At 43.5% G+C, this 19,780-nt stretch overlaps 1 protein-coding gene across 23 annotated transcripts in view; it reads right to left on the bottom strand.

Annotated features, from left to right (window-relative positions):
• The window catches only part of SUGCT (succinyl-CoA:glutarate-CoA transferase), a 622,687-nt gene that overhangs the window by 98,410 nt on the left and 504,497 nt on the right, over positions 1–19,780 (bottom strand). Inside the window, exon 14 of one of the 23 annotated variants that reach the window (XM_074367692.1) lies at positions 4,664–5,129. The exons of the other annotated variants lie outside the window; for them this stretch is intronic. Within the exon in view, the coding sequence (XP_074223793.1) occupies positions 5,038–5,129 (92 nt within the window). The 3' untranslated portion in view covers positions 4,664–5,037. Of the gene's footprint in view, positions 1–4,663; positions 5,130–19,780 lie in introns of those variants that run through there. 23 annotated transcript variants of the gene reach the window in all.

Raw genomic sequence — 19,780 nt, 5'->3', positions numbered from 1 at the left:
TTTCCTTATAGGCCATTACAAGGTATTGAATATAGCTCCCTGTGCTGGACAGTAGGACCCTGTTGTTTATTTTATATATAATAGTTATTACTATCTGCAAATTACAAACTCCTAATTTATCCCTCCCCACCCACACTTCCCCTCTGGTAACCATAAGTTTGTTTTCTATGTCTGTGCGTCTGAAAAGAACTATGTACTGATTCTTCTCCAGCAGCGCAACAAAGAAAAAAACAGGCAGCTGGAAAGGTAGATTCTGCTCAAGGAAGAACTCGCAGCCAAGCAGGGCACTACATTGCGTGTTCCGAGGCAATGGTGGCCAGCAGATGTGGATGTACCGAAGTTGGAGTGGCCAGAAATAGAGAAGATCTGGAACAAAGAGGATGTCTAGGCTGAAATCTTCCTCTAGATTATTCCCTGTGGCTAGGAGTGCTAAAAAACATAGTGGATGGATGGAAGTTTGTGCATGTCTTTCTCTTGGTTGTTTTGTGCCAAAACGCCAAAAATATTAATTTTTGGAAACTACGTGGCCTCCTGTGCAATACCAGGGGTAATACTAACATAGCATTGACTGAGAGAGAAAGTGTTTTCATATTCGTATCACAATAGATGCTCACAATGACTCTGGGAATGAAGGGTGATTATTCTTTTTTCCCACATAACGGCAAAGAAAAATAAGACTCTGAGAGGCTATGTGTTGCCTAGGGTCCCCAGTTAAGGGAGCAGGGCAAGGACCAGGGTCTTCTGATTCCTGTTCTGGGTGCCTTCCACCACTCTGCACTGCCACCCATTTCGTTGGTACTCTCCAAAGACGTCAGGACGTGCACAGGGAACAGCCCCACATCTGCACCTGTCGCCCATTCTGCATGACAGCTGCCTCCCTACTGTTCACATTCTGTCCTTACTCCACCTGCTTAGGTCACTGGACCACATCACAGAGGACCCTCAATATGTTCTGGGCCAGGAAACTCGGGTCACTACTATACCCGGGTTCTAAGCCCTGCCAGAGGACCCTACTCTGGGAGCCCCTTTTGCTCTCAGAGCCCTTGACTGCCCCCTCCTTCAAATGCCCAGTACCTTCCTCTACTGGAGGCCGACAGCCAGCCCTGTTGAATTCTGGCTGGGGTTGGGGGGCATCAGTAAGGAGAATCCTCACAGAGCCAGGAGCACGAGGCGAATAAAGCAAACAGAAGTGTTCTCCGTGTCCCCATTTGGAACTCAAAATCCTATTTTCCCACAGAATCGATGTGACTAATGCTGACTTGCCAGCGAGGGTCAATAATTCTGGGAGTATGGAGGACTGTCTTGGTTGGACATTTACATGACGCAGGGCTTCACGGACGGCCCCACGACCCTATCCATCATGGGGAACATTGTTTCTAGAGGGAGATGTGCTTCGAGTTTCACATGACAGCCGTCCAAAGACATTCGAGCAAACAAACCCATTTGCAAGTTGGGCACCGTCTGTCTTGGAGCACTGGCTGTTCTCCCCATCGCTCCCTTCGACCTAACCTGTTTTCTCATGTCCAACTTCTGGGTGGCCCACGAAAACTATTGCTCCTCAGAGACCACATCAGGCATAAGCAATGAGTGGAAGGTGAAAGTTCTGGGGAAAGATCTCAGCAGCAGGGGGGGTGGGGGCGGCGGGGAGAAGGCAAGACGGACTCATTCAGGCAGAGCGACGACTGGTAAGCCCACGATGCTGACAGGCTGCAGGGAAGGCCTTTTACGGGAATTAAAATCGAACTTTCAGGCAAGTAGGATGGATGTGGTTAAGAGAGCACAGGCTGTGGACGAGGCCAGCCCAGGGTACATTCCATCACTGAGGAGACCGGTCATTTTAAGCTAAATATTTAACCTCTCAGAAGGTTCCGTTTTCTCATCTCTAAAATGGAGATGATGTTTACTTCTCAAGAGTATTCGTGAAGATCAAAGGAATTTTGTAAATGGGACCAGCACAACCCCTGGCAGCACAGAGCATAGATCTCTTGCTTTCCTTCTTTGAGACAGGCGGCGTGCTGCAGGGGACAGAAGAGGGGGAAAGAAATGGGTTCGAGCTCCACTTCGGGAATCGGCCCCCATGAGGGCCTGTGGGCACCCTCTGAGTTTCAGTCCTCAGAGGGCTTCGGTGGGTAGTGAACGCATGAATGTGTCTGTGAGTGCCTGCCACCAGCTGGTGCTCAAGAGGTACTGTTAGTTCAGTATATCAACGACTGTATGCTGAGTGCCTGACTGTGGGCCAGGCGCTGCTCTGGGGGGAAGAAAGCCATGCGCTGTTCTGTTCGATGGGTCGGTCAGGGAGGTTTCTCTGAATAGAGGAGATCTGAGCCGAGACCTGAAGGAAGACACAGAGGCAGAGCCGTAAAACTACCCTGATAAAGAGGCGTCCAGGCAGAGCAAAGAGCAAGGCTGAAGGCCAGGTCCCTGGGGCATTCGTGGCCAGATCCAGGAACAGTGAGAAGGTCTCAGAAGGTCCTGGTGACTGTGGGGGAGGGAGCAGGGGAAGGATGGGCGCTGGAGGCCCCAGCTGGCCAGCGGTGTGCACTCTTCTGACCACGGAAAGATCTTTCTACTTAGTTCTGAGCACAGGGAAGCCCTGGGAAGGTTTTTGTTGCTGTTGCTTTAATTGAAGTATAGTCAGTCACAATGTGTCAATTTCTGGTGTACAGCACAGTGTCCCAGTCATGCATATACATACATGTATTCATTTCCATATTCTTTTTCATTAAAGGTTATTACAAGATACTGAATATAGTTCCCTGTGCTATACAGAAGAAACTTGGTTTATGTTAAATCTATTTTTATATATAGTGGCTAACATTTGCAAATCTCAAACTCCCAAATTTATCCCTTCCCACCCCCTTTTCCCGGTAACCATAAGACTGTTTACTATGTGTGCGAGTCTGTTTCTATTTTGTAGATGAGTTCGTTAGGAAGGTTTTTAAGAAGCCACGTGGAGAAGAGATTGCACAAGCACTGGGAGGCGACTGTGTCAGTGGTGAAGGCCGAAGACAGTGGTGCTGGACCAGGGTGGAAGCAGCAGGAGGCTGGGATGGGAGCTGGGTGCTGTGTATTTTCCAGTTAGAGCCAATAAGACTTGCTAATGGTTGGTCTGGAGAGTGACAGAAAGAAGGGTGCTGGAGAAAGAATCAGATGGCCGTGTTTTCTCTCTAAAGGTGATGCTTATTTACTGTGATGAGGAAGTAACTGGGGGAGAAACAGTTAGGGGGGATCAGTGTTCTATTTTGAGCAAGTTGAGTTTGATGCACCCTTTGGGGGGTCTCTGTGGAGTGTGGGGAAGGGCGCAGGCCTGGAACAGACACTGCAGATGCCTCAGCAGGGTGGTGGTCTGAAAAGCAAATACCAGATGCAGCCGTCCGGGAAGTGGGAATAGAGAAGAAGGAAGAGGACTGAACCACCCTCGGGGCAGCATTTAAAGGTCTTGGTGGGGACACACTTCATCAACGGAAATTAAAAGAAGGGGACCTTTCCAACTAAAAGTTTGCAGGTTTCTTTGGGCTACTGCTTTTGTTTTCTTCTTTTAATTAAAAAAAATTATGCAACATTGCTAACATACCGAACACCACAAAGAAAATTACTGACACTCCACTCCAGTTTGTAATTTGTGAACATTTTGCCGCTTTGCTATATTCATTTCAAATCTATTTTTTAATCCTTTTGGTGGGGGAGAGTAATTCAGTTTATTTATTTATTTATTTACTCTCAATAGAGGAACTGGGGACCCCAGGACTTCGTGCATGCTGAGCATGCGCTCTACCACTGAGCTATACCCTTCCCTCCTAGCATGTTCATTTCAAAGACAACAAAAGTTATGCTCCCTCCAGCCCAGCCCATCCTTTCCTTTCCAGAGGCCTCAGTGAGCTAAGGAGCCTGGCCTCTGGCAAATTCTCAAAAAAGGCTGGGTGGAGGCTGACCTGGTTGTTTCCCTTACTTCCATGCTGATGTATGTCCTTTTCATGCATTTTCTAGCTTTTATTATATAACTATATCTTCATAACAATGTATAGTAGAGTTTTACTTGTGTTTTTTTAAATTAGCAAATGGTTAATTTCAGTGGTTTAATCAATTTAATCAATGGTTGACTTGGGTACTATATTCTTTTGTACCTGGCTTTTTTCACTCAACCTTATGTGTTTGAGATGTCATTTCTTTTTCCATCTATTGAGTCAGACACAGTTTAGAAAATAAGAGGAACAGGAGGAGGAAAAAAACTCTGCAAAGACAGTAACGTGAGGGAGCTTTGGAAGTCCCGACATACACACGAGCATCCATTTCCTTCATCCCTTTCCTTCCTCCTCAGGGAAGGGGAGACTCAGTCAATGCTGAAGCCACATTAAATGCCAGCTCCACAGGCACTCAGGCCAAGGAGGAATCTAAAGACCACGTGGTCCCATAGCCCCCAGCTCGCTCCAGTGCTTGAGCCCCGACAGGGGGCCACAGAGTGGGTGACACAGCCCTCACCCCAAGGAGCTTCTAGCCCTGGGGCAGCTTCATTTTACTCACAAATTGACAAAAATATTCACTTCTCCAAGCAAAGTAAAACTGAACACGGGGGCTATCCTTGCTGGTTACTGTTATTTTCTTACCCTCTCATATTCCAATTATCTGTTTCATTTTCATTTCAGAGTCTTAACAGAACAGGCCATGTTTAGATTTAAGCTCCAAAGGGATGAGGGTAGACAGAGAGGGCATTCCACAGAAGGATCCAGGCATGAATTTCCAAGTGGCAGTTTGACCCCTGTCATCACGGAGCTTAAGCTGGAGGACAGGACTCGTTTTCAAGGCCCTGTGGCCAGTGTTTGGCCAGCGTGTGGAGAGCGTGTGTCGGAATGGCAGCCTCTGTGCTGGGGGCATCAAACAGCGCCGCCAAGTGGCAAGAGGGCCCCTCTGCGGCTGGATGGGTTCCGTGGTGTGGGGGAGTTCTGTTGCTGTTGCTCTTGTCAAGTTTAAGTTCTCATGGCTTCCCCGCCACCAGACCCCGACCTTTGCCAGCCTTTCTTAGGACCGCAGATTTGGATGCTAAAGACTCCCCTGAGGGTGGGCACGAGCCATGCGGATCAAGTCCCCAGGGCACGGTGAGGACAGGTGAGCCAGGCCTAAACTGCCCCTGCCTAAAAAAAAGAAAAAAAAGTTGAGAGCTTTTTACATTTCACTTGACTGGAGAACAGAGCCTGGGGGCTTCAAATCAGAATCAGCTTGAAGCTCAGGAGCAGAGAATCGGCCCTTTGGCCCCTGAATGTGGGTAGTGCCATGCAACCCCCACTTCTGACTGGACCAGCTTCTTGTCCTCCCGCCCCTCCCTGAGCCACTTAAGGCTTCCTGCCCCTCTCCTGAGGCTCCGACCTCAAAGCAGCAGGTGCCTGATTCCAGTGGGCTTCTCCCATGGCAGAATGTCGCAGAGCTGGGCGGCCCCTGCCTCCCACACACACTATCACCTTTGGTCCTTTGCCATTTGCACTTGTGGGTTTCATCTGACCTTGCCCCCTGAGTTCACTCCAGAATCTGTGTGTTTGTGTTCTTTCCTATGCCTTCCTTTCCCTCCCTCAACTCTCCTGTTTACTGCGGCCCCAGCTCAAGGAAGATTCGTCCTTTGCTCGGACGGGGGTGCAGGGGACGGGATTCTGTTTTAAGTCACCTGTTTTGTTTTGTTTTTTAACGATGTATGACACAAAGACGTGAAGTGAAAAGTGCCCAGAGGAAAATAAGATAGGAGGCCCGAGTGGATCTGGGGGTGAAGGAAAGCAAACTTACATCCCACTTTCCCAAACCTCAAACATACTTCCTTTCTTGGCCAAGTTGTCAGTTACTCGCCGCAGTGCACTTACGTTGTACCTTAAGTGAAGGCTCCTTCCTGCTCAGCCTGGACTTAATTCTTAAAAGACATACCCTTACTTTCCTCTAGTGATGCACTTGTTGGCAGCAGTGGAAAGTCAGGGCACTCAAGAGGCAAACTCTCTAGAAACCCTGGGGCCAGTTCTTCCGAAGACTGACGCCTTGTGGGTGATTCAAAAACAATCCGGGAGTCAGAATGAAACTACATTCCCCACATGCTGTTCGAATGGTAATTCTTTCTCTTGAGCTGTGGACTTCCTGCAAACCATTTCTCTGGCCTGCAGCAAGCCGGGCTCTGGTTGTGAGGCCCAGAGGTCTAGCTTTTTCACCCAGCGCTTGCAAAATGTTTATAGCAAACTCAAATACCTTCCATAGATTACTCTGCTTCTCTCTCTGATTTCTCTACCAGCTGTTCCCTGCCTGATTCATTGCGCAGATTTCTTCCTAGTGTAGGGGGTATTCCCCAGTTACCTACCGTAATACTAGGTCTTACAGGTGGATAAAGCATGTTTGTAATGCTTGTTCATGCACTCCCAGGGAAAAAGAAATCATAAAATACAACCTTATGTGTAATTTTCCCAAATACTAAATGCTTTGCCCTAAACTTTAAGATAGTGTATCAGTTGAAGGATGCCAGGAATTACTTCACCTCGTGTACATGTACCTGTTATAAATTATATTCATTTTCAAATTAATTTCAAAGCCAGCTGTTATTGTTGCTAAAAGTAATCTTTGACAGTATGTAACTACCATTGAAAACTTAGAGACAGCTAGCTGAGCAATCCAATGATGTAAAAATATACAGCATGTGGCTTGCCTATTAGAGTTTTATATTTTGAGGATAGGTTTCCTTCTTAATTACATTGCCTGCAGCTCTTAAGAAAATGAACTTTTAGGGAAAAGAAGGAAATACATCTACATAACGTTGGAACTTTGGAGTGATTTCTTTGTCCTTATGTTTTCTACCCTGCTCATTTAGTTATCGCTACAGCAATGCTGAAGTCAAAAGGCTGATTCCTATGTCACGGGGACTTGTTGGAAGTTCTATGTAATTGTAATCCAAGCAGACAGCTCCTCTAACTGGGGAGGTTGTCTGCTTTGACTATCAGACAGCTGGGCAGGATGGGCACCTGATGATGAGCTGAGTCAACCCTGACAGTCGGAGCTGGGAGGAGGTATCTCCTTTAAAGTGAACGTACATCCGATTCCACCTGCCATTTTCCCTTATTCATGGGGAGTGATGATCCTTTTAAAAATTCAGGGTTTTTTCTGTTTCTGAATGGAATTGGCATGATAAATATATGTAATATGAAGGGAGGGAAAGAAAGAAAGGAAGGAAGGAAGGAAGGAAGGAAGAAAGAGAAAGAAAAAAAGAAAGAGAGAAAGAAAGAAAGAAAGAGAAAGACAGAGAGAAAGAAAGAAAGAAAAAAGAGAGAGAAAGAAAGAAAGAAAGAGAGAGAGAGAGAAAGCAAGCAAGCAAGCAAGCAGGCAAAAGGAAGAAAGGAAGGAAGGAAGAAAAGAAGTAAGGAAGGAAAAAGAGAGGAGAGGAAGGGAAGAAGGAACAAAAGAAGAAGAAAACTTCAGTTTACTTTATTCACTTCAAATTAAGTTTCTTCAGGGAATCTGAAACTTGGAAAATGTTCTTCACTCAAGTCAGACGAGATATAAATAATGAGTATATAGACCCAAACTCTTCTAAGTAATGCTGAGAATCAGGCAGCCAGTGCTGCAACAGGGGCAAGACCTCACTTGTCACATGACTCTTACCACTGTCAAGTTTAGCTTTCTGAAAGCACGACCAGATGTCAGAGACAGTGCCATACGTTCACTGAAAACAATGTATTGTCCTCCTGGGCATACAGGAAGACGACATTTTCCAGTTTCTTTTGCATTTAGTTTTGGGCCACGAGTCTGAATTCTATCCAGTGGAACAGAAGCAGGGGGAGTATATGCAACTTCAGGACCTGGTTCCAACCTTCCCTCCTCTCTGCCCCTTTTTGCAGTAACCCGGGGACCACATATTGAAGATAGTGACATTACAAGATAGGAAAAGCCTGTGTTCCTGAGGGACTGTGTGAGATGGTGTTCTCTCCCCCATGACAGTATTGGATGGTGACAGGGGCAAACAAGAAACAATGATTTGAGATTAGGGGCTGTTTGTTATAGCAGCTCGCATTACTACCAACTAATACACACCATATTTGATCACATATGTTCTCTGTGTTGTCTGTTTCCTGCCTCACCCATAGTGATCCTCTGAAGATAATTAGGAAAATTACTTCATCTACACAAATGCTTCTTCTGTCTCCCTCCCTGATGTTTTCCCCCTTCTCCTTCCTTTGTCCTTGCCTCCCCGACACACACACACACACACACACACACACACACACACACACACACACACATCTTTACCTTTACACACCCTCTTTTCAGTTCTGAATTGGCAAGCTGGCCTGTCAGCAAAGACTCCTTGGGCTTTAGGAACATGCATTAGCTTCAGAGCTATAGGCAAAGTTCTTTCCTTAGGGAACTTTTTTTTTTAAAGCAAGGAATATATTTTGCTCTCTCCAGTCACAGAGCAAAGTTAAGGAGGTAGCTAGCTACTTGTCACGAGCCTGAATAAGAGGGAGAAATTTTCTATCCACTGCTCACTGTTGTTTTTCTTCCCAACTTCCACTTCCCCCGAATAGCTGATTAATCCAGCAATTACACGGTGATCACCACTGCAATGTGAGCTCTTTTAGGAAAGGGACTGATGCTTGTTCTCCTTTTATCCTCAGTATTTGGCACCTACTAGGTGCTCAATGAATGCGGGCTATTCTTCAGTGATAAGATTATAAACCAGGAAACAAATTAGCTTTAACTCCATCAAGAGGAATTAAGGCAATTTCATAGGACCAGGACAGCTGTCTGGCCCTTCTAGTACTCCATCGTTGAAGGGAATGAAATTTTAAATTTAAATACCACTTTTAAATTCACCTTCAACTATCTTCTCTTTTTCCCTTCTCTCAAAAGAAAAAAAGAAAGAAAGAGAAAGAGGAAGAAAAGAAAGAAAAGGAAAGGAAACTTGTAAGAGGTCCTTTTTCTTCTCAAAGCAGAAAACAGAGGTCTCCCATGCTCACAAAAGCTGCCACTTCCAGCTTAGAGCCACCAGGGCAGTAGAGTTTGGTGGAGGAAATGGAAAACTATGAGAGTAGAAATTACAGTTGCTGAGTGCAAACGTAAAATGACAGTTTAACCTTCATTCTCCAGTGTTAGTTTTTGAATTCCCCATAGGAGGAAATCCGTTTGAAATATGTTTGCCTTTGGATCTATTTTTAAATGAAAAAAAAAAAAAAACTTTGTGTTTCTGGTGTATGTATGTACTAGAGACAGTCTTAACCTAAGACATTAAGAGAGGAGCCTGGGGGCAATTTATCAACAACAGAGCCCAACACCAGAAGAGAAATTGTAATGGCTTCTTAACAAAGGTTCTATTTTTAAGACCTAATTGGCTGATCCACGGGATTATTTCTGGTATTAAGAATTTTTTTTCAAAAGAGATTGTTCCAAGATTCAGACAGGATGTATGGTGAAAGCCATCACTAAGGTGATACAACAGCAGTAAATATTTATTGATGCAAAATAAGAAGCTCTAGGATATCTGGGGACTCGCCTGCTATGGTGGTGAGTTATGAGACATGTCACAATCAAGGGCTGCTTTTGTTCCTCTTCCGGCAGCCAGAGAAATAAATGCAATCCTTAGAGCCATCAGAACATCCAAGAGGACTCTCATCCGTCCCTTGGCAATATTTGGTCAAACGCCTGCCTACAGACCCTCCTCCTTTCCCCGCTTCCTCTTCTCCTGCTCCCTTTAGTCTTCCTACTGATGTGGTGTTTCTCCATTTCTTTAACATGTTCCCTTTCATCTCAGTCCTTCTCCAACTCTCTCTCAGAATTTCTCCAGTAATTACATCCAGCAATATCCAGCTGCCTCGGATAGGTTAAGTCCCGTGGGGAGTATAAATATGGATCAAGTGATTGACGGTGCTCTGCCAGGTTCCTTTCCAGCTCTTAAGGGACCCCGGTCTATTCGTCATCTTCTCTCCTGCATACCCACCCTTTGTTCCTATTACAAGTATCTTCTCTCTTAAAAGACAATCTTGTCTTGGAAGTATATATTCTATTAGCTCTGATACTGTATTTGTCTACCTTCCTTCCCACCCAAACTTGTCTATATTCCCTGCCTCTACTAGCTCACTTCCCATTAACTACTCAGTCTACTAAAATCCAAAATCCAGCTTCCATCTCCACCATTCCATTGAAACTGCTCCCTCGAGAGACCAACATTTCCACATCACCCATGTCCGTGGTACTAAAGAAGAGGCTTTAAAAGGGAGAGCATCTTCCAGATCCACTGCCCCTTGTTGAGGAAAGCAGTCCTTGGTGGTTCTCTATGAAGAGGTAACCATATTACTTGCCTCCTGGGTACAGCTGACTGCAGGGAGTCGGGGTATCAGAGTGACCCAAAGACTACCAGTCTATGAGCTAGGAAGCCCCTCTCTAATTATAGACATGGGGGCAAACTAGACCAGTTGGATTCTGTCCTTGAAAGCCTGGTCTAGTAATGGAGCCAAAGCGTGCAGACCTCCCTAGAGAAACAAAGAGTTAAGTTGATGGCAGGCAGCCTCGAGAGCGATCATGGAGCACCTCGCACATGGAGGCATCATGGCACCTCCTCTATGTTCCCATAGTTCCTTCAGGACGCAACAAGATATCCCGAGTGCTTCTTGTATCTTGAATGGGCTAGTTTCCAAACTGTAGTGCATACTCTACAAGGACTGACTTTTCTGTGGCTCCTATTCTCCCCAAACCTGGTTGCATGAGCTAGGGTTCCTGTCGTCTTCATTTGCTGAGTGTGTACTTACAACAAAGCCACTGTTGTGTCATAAAACTTGAACGAATATATTCTTTGGTAGCAAAAAGCCCATGTAAGTAACAGAGACACCTAGCAGACATTATCTTGCATCTGTGGTATTTGATTCTGCTGATCACTATGTCCGTCTAGAAGTTCTTCTTCTCTTGGCTTCTGTGACACAGTTCTTCTTGGAATTCCTCCTATTTCTATGGCTATGTCTTTTTTTCTATCTCTGTTTCCTCATCTGGACACTTAAAACTGATTATTCCTCAGGCAGATCATGATCTCCTTAAATCTGTATACTACCTCTCTGAAGGACATGCATGTATACTCATGGCGTCAATCTCCATTTAAATCCTAATGACAGCTGATTGCTGAACAATTTATCTTCAAGGCTTGTCTCACAAGATCTTCAATTCCATATGGTTAAGGCCAAAGTCATCATTATTTTGCACACAAAAGCACTTTGTTTTGTATTCCTTCCATTAACGGGGGATACCATTGTTATGCCAATAGCCCCAGTCAGTAACATAATTCTAAATACAGGCTCTTTACTCCCGCTTAATCCGTGCTTTAATGCCTCTCCAGTGCATCTTTACAGCTGCCTTTTTTCAGGTTCTCCTCCCCTGAGTCTTCAGTCATTTCAGTGTCCCTCATAGTACCTTCTGTATACCTTTCATAGCACCAACTCACTATACTGACAGTGCCTAGTTCCTCATCTGTCCCTGTTAAGACTGTAACATCCCTGTGGGTGGAGATCTGGTTTTAGCCACATTTGTATTTCTACCCCCTAGCCCAGTGTTGGCAAACTACAGGTACAGATTCATGTTTTTCGAGTAGATAATATATAAATGAATACACAAATGAAAAGTCAGACTTGCCTAGGCTATACACAAAAACAAAAAAGCCGCAACCTCCTGATTGCATCAAAACCCACTCAACTCAAAACAGGAAATGGAATATCGAACAACAGAGGGGTTGATTCATAGTCTCTAAACCTCTCCTCCCAAAAGATCCTCTCTTCTCAAAAGGCACTGCAGACAAAAACTCTTTCACTAAAGTCCCATCCCTTTGTCAGAGTCCTTCTCTACAAGACCGTCACACAGCTCTTATTTGACTTATTCGGGTACCTAACAGGGCCTGGCTCTGAGGTGAACGGCCATAGCTAACACTGCAGAGCTGTGATGACCTCACTTGTCAAGGCTCTGTTCCCTCTGAATACAGGGAGGAACTTCGCTTTTGTACACAGTGGGGTTGCTCAACAATGACTTTAACAGCCTCCTCAGCCTTAAAACTTGACCTGTTGTCTCCATGGGCTGTTGACTCAAAAGGAAGGCTTTGTGAAAGAGCTTAAGGAACCAAATACTGGTATGATACCTCTTTACCTAAGTTAATCCCAAGTTCTGTTGATGGTAGAAAATCCAGTTTCCTTTTTGGTGTGTGTGTATGTATGTGACACAGAGGTAGGGGGAGGAGGGAGAGAGAGAACACACGTACACAAACAAATGTACGCGTAGAATAAAATAGTGTCACCATTGCCCATCTTGATTGCCCACGCTAACGGAAAAGAGAATAACAGATTTATATGAAGTTATATATGGAAATTATGGATGGAAAAAAATAATACGAGCTAAAATGTATTTAGCAGTTAGAATATTCAGGCACTATTAAGAACTTTACAAGCACTATCTTTAAAAAAATCCTTATAATAACCTTGATTATAGATAAGAAAGCTTAGGCTCTGATGTAGTTGAGTCATTTGGCAAAGTAACAGAACAAGGATTTAAAATTAGGTGGATTCATCTTCAAATCATGTTTTCAAGAGTGATAACAAACACACTGCCCATGAAATTTACCTCATCAAATCCAACTTGCTAAGTTTCCAGACAAGAAAAGTGAGGCCCAAAGGTATAATGCAGCTTGTCCAATGTCACACAGTTGGTTAGGGACAGAGTCAGGACTAGGCATGAATCTCCTAGGGATATCTTGCCTTGCTGTTGAAATATGTGACTCTTGAAGACAGATATCAATGAATAAAGAAAGAAAAGTCCAGGAGGTGAGCAAAATCAAGTCACATGCTTTCCCCTTCTGCCTGACTTAGGGATGGCCTGCATGCTGTTTCCTATAAAATCTCCAAGAGACATGAATTACATTCATGGGAAGGAAAACAGTCTGTTTGAATGACACATACAAGAGACATTTTTGCATAAAAGCAGGGAATTGGGCCACTTACAGCCTCTTAAAGATCAAAAGGCCCTTGGAAGAATGCTCTTCTTCACCAGCAGCTCCTTATCCCAACCCACAGCTGACTGACTTCCTTATTAGGCTTGGACGATGGAAGGGCAAAGAATGTAAATCAACCAGGCTTTGTGAAACTGTAGAAGAGCAAGGCTTGGGGTGTGGAAGCGATGTCCCCAGGGAGCATGGTTGGAAGTAGACCGCCTGGGCAGTGAGGGAGGGGACAGTGCCCAAGCACGTGGGTGCCTCTTCAGACCTGGCTGAATACAGTCCTTGCAAGTCTAAGGCTTCCTAGTTTTTCAGATGGTCCTTCCCACTTGTTGAGACCCCCAGGTTTCTGCCGCTGGATATCTGATGTCCTTTATCTGCAAGCGAGGCTCAAGCCAGCCTTTAAGAAAGGAGTCCTTCAAGTGCTCCCAGGAATTAAGCAGCACTCCTGGGTCTGGAATCCACTGCTAAGCCTACTCCAGTACTTCCCTTGCCGGCAAACAGGGGAGGGGAGGGTGACCTAGGGACATGTTCAGTGGATCTGTTCATATGGCCCTTCCATCAGAACCCAAACCCTCCCAAGTTAGCCTTTTCATGGCATGAGCTTCTGTCTGGCTGTCCTGCTCCCTCCTGTAGACCCTACCTCAAGGCTACCTACAGTCCTTTCCTAAATCTCAGCTCATAACCTGGTCCTTGGGCAGTTTGCTCATTTCCTCTGAGAAACTGAGTCATTTCCTCCAGAGTCTACCTGCCTTGGCATCTTATTCTCCACAGATTCCCCTTCCTCACTGGCCTTGGTTTCTTGAAACTCTATTATGTGGCACCACACATTAAGATTAACCATCCTATAACACTAGACATCAATGAATACAATTGTTCTTTGAAAATATACATACTATGTCTTGTCAATGATTCTCTCCCATATGTGAGATTATAAAGAAGCAAAGTTACTGCAACTGCTGTTCAACTACCACTAGTGTCTCTCCTACTACCATTACTAGCTCTCCTACTACCATTACTAATGAGCACCTTTGGGGTGATGGGCACTATGCTTTACATGTATGAACTCATGTAATCTTTACAACTTTAAGAGGCAGGTAGTACATATCCCTTTTGTTTACGTTTTGTAGACCAGGAGATGGATATAGAGATGGCTGAAATGGCCCTGCGTAGAATATAGGTCATGAGTCTTCTGAGATGCTCATCATCTCACCCCTTAGGGTGGCTGGGCCAAACTCTTTGGCCCCTGCCCCAAACAGCTCCATTTGTTTACTCCAGGGTTCTTACCCAGCAGTTGTACAAATATTATAATTTTAAAATTTATCTTGTAATGTTAAAAATGCTGTGAAGCATTAGCTTAAGCAACTTGGTTAAGTGGTAGAGACACCGTGAATTCAAATATGTGGAAATCAGAATCAGAGCTCAAGACAAATACCCATGATTGTGTTTTTCCTAGCAAAACACATAGTGGGGAGTAACAAAACCAAGACAGAATCCCCCAAGGATGGGTATAAGAGAGCAAGATTAATCAGAATCATCATCGTTTCAGTAATTTTATAAAATTGACAGAAAAGGGTAGCAAAGACCAGAAAAGAAAGGAAAATAGGTTGAAGAGGGAAGTTACAACGATGCTGGTTAAGACAGAAGGCTGAGCCTGTCTTGAATAGGATCTCAGCGTTCAAAGAGTTCCTGAGGAGGAAATTACTCTCAACATTCATAGAAGCACGGACAGGATAAAATAGATTTAAAACAGGGTGGACTTTGGGGGGAACATCTGTAAGTCTTGTCCATGAGTCTAATCAAGCCCTGAAACTGACTATTCAGGACCACCTGGAATCCTGTGCAAACAAAACTCTGTCAATACTCAAGAGTTTAGGCATCCTCCTTCTGAAAAGCTGGAATTTAGTCCAAAATATCCAGCCCTCGGTACTTGCAAACTTGAAATTTCTTTAAGCTTTTAGTCTTACTTTATAGACAAAGATCTCATTAAACTTAATGGTTTTCCATTTGGATGCTCAATATTTTTGAGGGTTTGGAAGTATATCTACCAATTGCTTCTCAGGTGGTTCTCAAAGTGCTTTCCAAGATGCATGCATTGCCTCAAGGAGCCTTTTCTCCTCTCACTCTCACTGCTCTACATTTCTGGTATTTGTCTCTGAGGCTCCTTAGATGACACTTCAAACACACACACACACACACACACGCACACGCACACGCACACACACACACACACACACACACTATGATTTTAGACCAAGTCAGAGCAACACCCTCATTGTATGCTACTACAATAGCTTGATAATACACATGGAACCACTTCATATGTTCAAAAGCAAAGCACTAGCATTTTTTATATTAAAAACAACCCCAAAGGAATATGTGCTCTTTTCATAAGGACATAAAACAAATGACGACTACAATTAAGTCAACTGCACAGAAAAACAACGGATTCCTGACAGTGGAGGCATTAACAGTTCCCTAGGTTGGATTCGTGTTTGGATGATACCAAAGTGATGGTTCCCCAAATGGTTTACAAGAACTTGAACTTTGTAAGAAAGCTTCGAGAAGGTTCCAGCCAGCCTCTGTGTCTTTGTTAACCCATCATGGCCACAAGAGCTTGCACGTACGCCTCTCTGCTTAAAAGCAAGTCATGTTGCTTTCAGGTGTGGTCAGCTTGAGGGTCAGCTTGGGTTGAAGTGGAGAACCCCAAATATATTTAGGCTTCCAGACAACCACTGAATGATTTTCTTTCTAACTAAATTCAAGGAAGAAAAATGTCTAAGTCTGTTTTGATGCATGAGTTACTCAAAAGCAGTGAGCTCATCTCTTTTGGCATCCAGAAATTGGTGAAGGCCCACATAAATAGTAAACAAATGCCTTTTTGGCTGTGTGCCCCAATCCAAACAGTATGTGACATGCAGCCAGATGGATTCTACCCTTGGACACACTAGGAGGATTCTACCCACTGTAGCCACCGAAAATTACATGAGAATTTCTGAGGGGCAGAGTTCAGCTGAGGAGCAAGCGATGCATGAGGATCTAAGGGCAGGGTCTGAGCCCAGAACTCAGCTCAGTGGGTTGGATGCATGTGCCTTTAAAGACAATGCCTTTTCTCTTTGCAGTTTCTTAACTAGCCTGCTTCACAGAGGCATGGGAAAACTGATCCAGGAGCCAGTGAACCCTAAAACTGTCCAGCTGTCTGAAGTCATACTGTAAAAAGACAGAGTCATTTTACCTCTGATGCGCAGTTTCGTGTATACATATCGAAGTTGACCACAAATAAAAGTGAAAACAGATCCAGAAGAACAGCAAACAATGGAAAACAAATGGATCCTGGAGTTCAGATGAAAAGACTGGCTTCGTATGTCCCCGTATTCTACCCCCCCTTTTTTTCCCCAAAAACTGTTTTCTTAACATTTCTAGCATTATTAATGGAATTAAATTATTCCACATGGGTGCAGAATGAGTCCCATGGTGCCAGCGTTTGTTTTCTGCACTCAAGCTGGGAGAAACGTGACAATGGTGCTGAGCTGTTACTACAGCAATTTAGGACTCGGTGTTTACCCATGGGAATCTGAGCATCATTCAGAACGTATAAGTGACAAGGACTTTGTCCTCGAATACCTTATCATGTTTTCTAACAGACGCTTTCACTTAAGATATTCAGTCCTTGAATCACCCACAGTGCTGATGACACTGAAAGAATGTTTTTCTGTCTGAGAAGGGCAACCGCCCGGGAAAGTGATATTCTTAAGAAGACGAAGGTGGACAACTGCACTCTTCCCCCTCATACATACAGAAATAGATGCAGGGAGAGGTGTAGTCGCCCCTGGATGCCTTCTCTTAAAGTTCACATTATCTAAGAAATACTTATGGAAGCATCTGTTATGTGCCAGGTACTTTTTTCATGCTAGAGAGATAGCAGTTAATTAAAAATTACAAAGTGTCTACACTCACGGAGCCTGCATTCTATTTGGTGTGGAGAGAAGAAACAAATATATCAATACTTTCCTGTTCAATTAAGCATATGCTTAAAGTTCTGGTAAGCATCTCTTCCCTGGCTGTACGTCCAATATTATACTTCAGTGCAAGGTGCATAATGCTGCTGAAACGTGTAAGCTTCTGAAGGGCGAGACGAGGTCTAGGTGCCTTTCTTTCCCAATCATCAGTTCCTACATGACTATGATCAGTATCTTTAAAACAATTAATAAAACTGTCTTGTCTCAAAATCCCCACGTTCCACTGGTTAACCCTACTCTTACAGACTGCTTTTCACATGGAAAGTGGATCAGTTTTGTGCAGCAAAGGGGATCTTTATAAATACTTCGGTAGAAAAAGTCAGAGAAATCACTCTTCTTCCTCTTCCGAAAACAAATGTAATCCACGCACTACTTTTCCCTTTCAGGATTGTTATAATATGTTTGATACTCTTGAATAAAACTGGCATTTCAAGAATACTAAATGCAGTAGCACAAAGGTGGTAAATATAGTTCTTGCTTTACTACACGATTTTTCTTTAGAACCACTGCTTGATTTCTTTAGGTCACCTAAAAAACCTGTCCCAAGTTGCATCGTCACATTATGTGTGTTACTATTTTAATAGCTCGCAAAAAATTAATACCAACAGTGTCAACTATTTTCAGTAGTTCAAAAATATTATTTTGGAAGTTACTCTTGTTTCCTTCTTGAAGAAAGAATCAGGAGGTGAAGTGAGATGGGAGGGAGGACCAGGGAAAATACAATGACTGCATTAAGATTTAAATGAAAATGTGTCTCTCTGAGGTATACGGCAGGTAGTTAAAGACACAGGCTCTGGAGTCAGAAAAAATTGGCTTGACTCCTGCTATACTGGTTATATCAATTTTAGGCATAGTGGAACCTCTCAAAGATCAATCTTCCCATCAGTAAAATGGGAACATTTTACTTATAGAGCCGTTGTCAGAATAAAACAGAACGATATCAATGAAGGGCTTAGAGCAAGGTTGGCACATCTGTGAATACGCTATACATGGTTGCTGGGTTTTCTTCTTATTATTATTATAATTGTAATTATTTTCTTTTACTGTTACATATCACAAGACTGAATAGAGAATCTTGCTTGACCTTCAACATGAGCAGTGAGGAAAAGAAGAAAAGGAACAAAGTATAACAGAACAGTTTTGTCCTCTAAAAAAAAAATTACAACTGAAAATAAAAATGGGTATTTTTATTATACCTCATTGTGATCAACTACCTAGAATAAATATCTGAAAAGATTTTTTTTTAATTTAAAAGATTTTTTTTAAAAAAAGAAACATGTGCTCTATTTAAAATTATTTAAAAATAGAAACATATTTCTAATTTCCCATAATCAGGGCATAAAAGTGAGCATGCTTACATGGAAAACAGTAAGTCATCTTTCCATTTCATTCAAATTTCTTATTGTAGCGAAAACAAAATGGAACAAAAACGTAAATAAAACCCAATCATTTTATATATCTTCTGGTGCAAAATGGGCTAAACTCTGCAGAACAGGAAATACAGGGAATGGTGACACTTAACATCCCCACATTTAGCTCCGAATTTGCAAGACGTTGGCTCTTCAATATTGTGATTTACACCAGTTATGCATGAAAGTCTGGGTCACTCCAGGGATGGAAAGAATGCTCAGCGCTTTTCTGGGTGGGCATTTTAAATGAGCCTGATAAAACGTATAGCTTCTGTCTGTCCCCATTTGATGGGCGTGGGTTATCCGCTTTGTTTCCCAATGGGTCTCAGGGAGGAAACTCTACTGCTTACTACTTGGAATCACTAAGATGGGTCAGGGAAGGTGTTTCCATGCCTTTAAAGGTGACAAAGGGGAACGTGTAAGGATTTTATAGCCTGAACAGCAAACCTAATCCACAACGAAGGAAAAGTGGGGTCAGAATAGATAGCAAATGTAGACCTGGCAACAGAAAGAGGCTTCTGAGGTTTTAAAATGCTATTTTGGTGATGATGAAATTGAGAAGTCAGAAAAGAGACAATGTGAAAGTAAGTGACTGTGTGTGCTTGCACGTGTGTGCGTGTGTGTGTGCGTGCGTGTGACTGAGTGCTGACACCACGGAGGCAATTTCCAGAGAGGAAAGAGAAAAAATTCATTCATCCGTCCTCTACAACCCCGCCTCTCACAGCATATCTTCAAGTCATTTGTCTGGTCGAGTTTGAAATGACTAAGTGATGGGGCTTCCAAAATGTTCCCAGTGAGACTATTCCACAGTCTACAAAATTTCACTGTTTCCTCTTATTTAGCTTAATTTTACTCCACTTCAAATTCACTGTTTCTATTCAAAGGGGGGAAAAAAAAGTAAGTCTGTTCTTTAAATTCATGTCATAGGAAACAGTTTCTGTTTTCCTTTCACTTTAATGGCTGGGTTTCTCTGAGGCTCTGCCTCACGTTTGCCAGAAGGACACTGGATTATGAGCCGATTCTTTTCTTGTTCGAAAGAGATATATTGACTCACACATGAGGTCAAAGGTCAAATCCTCATCTAGCTCAACTGTGACGGCATTTTTGGTTGCATCTACCCTGGCCCACAGGGGCTTGAAGTACATCTGATAAACCATATATTACATAATATCGTGAGGGGATTTTTTCCCCCTTTCTTATGTCCAAGGTACATAAATAAGAGTAAAGTTAAGCCCCATTTGAAATGTCCACCAGCTTTCCTTTTGAAACGTATTTCCTCAGAGGAGTGCACTGCCATCTGCTGTACCTCCTAGAAGAGAGGGCATCCTCTCTTGAAAAGAAATCAAGTCTTCATTCTCACGGTCAAGGCTATCTCAGTA

This window comes from Camelus bactrianus, chromosome 7 (genome assembly GCF_048773025.1).
Source record: "Camelus bactrianus isolate YW-2024 breed Bactrian camel chromosome 7, ASM4877302v1, whole genome shotgun sequence".
Classification (NCBI taxonomy): Eukaryota; Metazoa; Chordata; class Mammalia; order Artiodactyla; family Camelidae; genus Camelus; species Camelus bactrianus.
Note: the sequence above shows the minus strand (reverse complement) of the source record. Positions and strands in the feature narration are given on the sequence as shown.